The sequence below is a fragment of the Elaeis guineensis genome, chromosome 1, assembly GCF_000442705.2.
Source record: "Elaeis guineensis isolate ETL-2024a chromosome 1, EG11, whole genome shotgun sequence".
Lineage (NCBI taxonomy): Eukaryota > Viridiplantae > Streptophyta > Magnoliopsida > Arecales > Arecaceae > Elaeis > Elaeis guineensis.
In genome coordinates, this window is record NC_025993.2 from 161,534,226 (window position 1) to 161,537,586 (window position 3,361).

General features: G+C 41.3%; 1 protein-coding gene across 1 annotated transcript; it reads right to left on the reverse strand.

Moving 5' to 3' along the window:
- Nucleotides 1-455: 455 nt before the first annotated feature.
- On the reverse strand, nt 456-2,778 carry LOC105039434 (bZIP transcription factor 50). The gene is made up of 3 exons (XM_010915568.4): nt 2,173-2,778; nt 1,594-1,814; nt 456-829 (listed from the first exon to the last, which is right to left on the reverse strand). Exons 1-3 carry the CDS (start codon nt 2,649-2,651, stop codon nt 552-554), a joined length of 978 nt encoding a protein of 325 aa, XP_010913870.1. The 5' UTR covers nt 2,652-2,778; the 3' UTR covers nt 456-551.
- Between the last annotated feature and the right edge of the window lie 583 nt (nt 2,779-3,361).

Genomic DNA, 3,361 nt, shown 5'->3' on the forward strand with positions numbered 1-3,361 from the left:
CCATTTGACGTCTAGGAGGGCCTGTAGAGATGGGATGTCAGTCATCCAAACTGATGGTGAGTCGACGATGTCCCACCCGATAGGAAGTCGATGACGGGGGGTCGGCTCTCAGACGATCGAAGGCGACGTAGGCTCGTTAGGCCGATCCGCTCCGGTCGGGACACAATCGATAGTCATTGTCGATGTCGTCCGCCGTCGGTCGGACGAAGTTGGTCGATCGGATGGAGTCGATCGGTCGGATGGAATCGGTCGGCCGGATGTAATCGATCGATCGAATGAAGTCGGTCGGTTGGATGGAGTCGGCCGGTATATCCCAACAAATATTTCAGTGATTAAAGATATCTCACTACCCGAGGCCAATCTGTTTAAATCACTGGCATGATAGCTGTAGGAACTCTTGTTGTGGCCTCTCTCAATTAAAAAAAATAAAAAAAAGGGTGGGGAACAAGGCAAAATAATGCAGTCAACGCGAAACAAAGGGCCCGGTTTTAAGTAGATATGTTCAAATAAGCAAGACACTATAGATATTGATATATTAACCCACCAGGAGTCTAGTGCTGGACTGTACCCAGACCTACCATGCAGAAAAGAAATAAACAAAATTTCATCCTGCTCCTACTACCCCTGCATCGTCTTCTCATAATAGACAAATCCAATCCTAAACATTTCTCTACTCGCTCACTTGTTACCCTTCCGGTCACCACGATTTCCCGATGAGCGAGACCTCTTTCCAGACTGCTTGCAACCTTTCTTGGCTGGGGCAGGCCGGGCACAAGGAATAGGAACATGATGCTCACGAGCCAAAACAGGGAACCCAGCAGCAGGGATTCTGGCAAAGAAAAACAGCAGGAGAGAAAATAGCCTTTAGTAACTACACATTGCTCCACTTGTAAAGAAACATAGCAAAAATTATAATTCAGTTTGCTTCTAGTAATAATAAGTCCTTCCAGATGCCAAGAAAAGTATGCAGAGATTGTCATGCAGCAGCAACAGTGGCAAGAGACTGCACAACATGCTGAAATACCATTAGTGCTAAATTAAAAGCCATAAAGTAACATCACACTGGCAAATTTGGATGCCATGCCTCGTTTCACCTATCTAAGCATAGATGGTGCGGAATAAAAACCAAGTAGTTTATAATCTTAGAGCTTCAGTAGCTCCATGGAGCAAGCTGGATTATAAAAGCTTCAAGAGCTACCCAAGAATGCTATCCATCAAGACAAATTCAACTTGTTTAATAACTATATGAAGTTCTATAACTATTGAGATTGCTGAATAAACCAATAAGAAATAGGTTCTAACAAGTAGAGATGCACATATATGACAATCCTGTGCTCGATTATGCAGACAAATGTGAGGGGGAACAAGAAAAAAAACACACAAGTAATCCACCCATCATGAATCAAACACATAAACACAAATATCAATCGATCCAATGATACATCCCATAAGATTATATAACCAAAATTTCAGCAAGATACAAGCAGTCAGCAGGGATGAGGCAAACAAGTAACCAAACTCTCAATTCCATAAAGCTACAACAGAGTAGGAAGCAGAGATGGAAGCAACAGCCCAGGCCGCCAAATATCTTACCCACGAAGAGTACGGCAGACTCCTGTCTGGCCACGGGAACACCAAGAGTCCTTTCCTGCAAGCGCTGGTGGAGTGTCAAATTCTCCGCCGAACAGCATTGGAGGGCGTAATTGAGACGTCGGCACTCCGATTCAAGGTACTTGCTTTTCATCTCCAACTCCTTTATGTATATCTTCTTCCTCTCCCTTGATTTCATGGCAGAATCCCTATTTCTCATCTGCCTGAGGAATTCCAGGAACAATAGATAAGATAATATCAACCCAAGGTACAAAAGAAAAAAAAAAAATAAATCCCCTCGAAACAATTCATAACAATTTGACTTCTCCAAGCTAATTCAAAAGGCATTTTTTCACATAATTCTTCTGGAGATTTATTCTTCCACTCCTATTTTTAATATCATGTACATATTGCCAGATAATCTTATATGAGCAAAACCTGATTCAGAAAGCATGGAAACGGCTGAATTATAATCTAAGTTCAAATTCTAATTTTTTTTTGAAGAGTAATGGGTTAAAGGTCCTAACTTTAACTTAGTACCTAGGCTACGAGTCCAAGAGCAAATACTCTAACTACTCGTACCTTCTCCGTTTCTTGCTGATCGGATCGTCATCTTCCACATCGACCGCTGCCGAAGCCTCCCTCTTCTCCTTCGCCTCGCTTTCCACCGCAGCGGGCACCGGCTCCGCCTCGGGGCTGGCAACCTCGCTCTTCCCGGAGTCCGCCGATACATCAGAGAAGAACCCTGCCAAGAACTCATCGTCGATGACATCTTCACCTCCCCCCCCATCCTCCATGAGAAACTTCTCGATCTCGTTCACGAACGAATGCATGGAATCCGGCGAATCCGACTGCTCCGGCGGTGGTTCCGGGATCAAGCGCTCGGTGGACCGGCCGGTGCTGACGGAACCCGCGAACTTGGATTCGTCCGGCGATGGCTCCGAGTTCCACAGCTCGGGGGAGAGATCGAGAGCCGAATCATTGAAGAACCCCTCCAGGAGGCGGTCGAAGTCGAGGTCGCCGAGAAAGTCCGGCGTTGGAGCTTCGACCACGTCTCCCATGGTGTTACAAAGAGGAGAGCTGGAACTAGGATTAGGGTTTTGACAGCCAAGGCCGGGCAGGGGTGGATTTAGGAATATAAATGAAGGGGTCAGGGAACGAAAGCGTTCCCCTTCCTTCGATGGGAAGGAATCGCGACATTTCCGAGGGGCTTCCTTAAATCGGTGGAAGTTTTCGTCGTCACTCAACCAATAGGAATTTAGATAAATTACTTGGGATCAAAATCGTTTTGTAGTTTACTCAACAAAAAATATATATATATTTAATATAAAAATAATTAAAAAATATTTTTTATAATTTAATATTATATATATATATATATATATATATATATATATATATATATATATATATATGAAAGTAAAAAAAAAATGAATTAGCTATTTAGATTGTTCACATAAGCAATATATTATAATACCATTTGGATCAAAATCAATCTATACTATGTCATGTGTCTGGGCTCTTCTACCTAATAATTTTTAATTTTTTAAATATTGAATTAAAGTATGATATTATTAAAATCTACTTATATGATTTAAATAATAATCTTAAAATTTGATATTATTATCTTCTTACAATAAAAATTTATTAATATATATACTTGAGAATATGAATGGACATCAAAAATTTAGATGGATATTATTTTATTATTTATATATATTTTAAAAAATAATATTTATATGATCTAAAATCCATGGTGCAATGCTTGGGC

Excerpts from the sequence above, each read along its gene's own strand:
- LOC105039434 (XM_010915568.4), bottom strand. The coding sequence starts at position 2,651 with ATGGGAGACGTGGTCGAAGCTCCAACGCCGGACTTTCTCGGCGACCTC. Across the intron at positions 1,815-2,172 it reads ATCAGCAAGAAACGGAGAAG|GCAGATGAGAAATAGGGATT; the intron begins GTACGAGTAGTT and ends GGAATTCCTCAG. Across the intron at positions 830-1,593 it reads GTCTGCCGTACTCTTCGTGG|AATCCCTGCTGCTGGGTTCC; the intron begins GTAAGATATTTG and ends TTTCTTTGCCAG.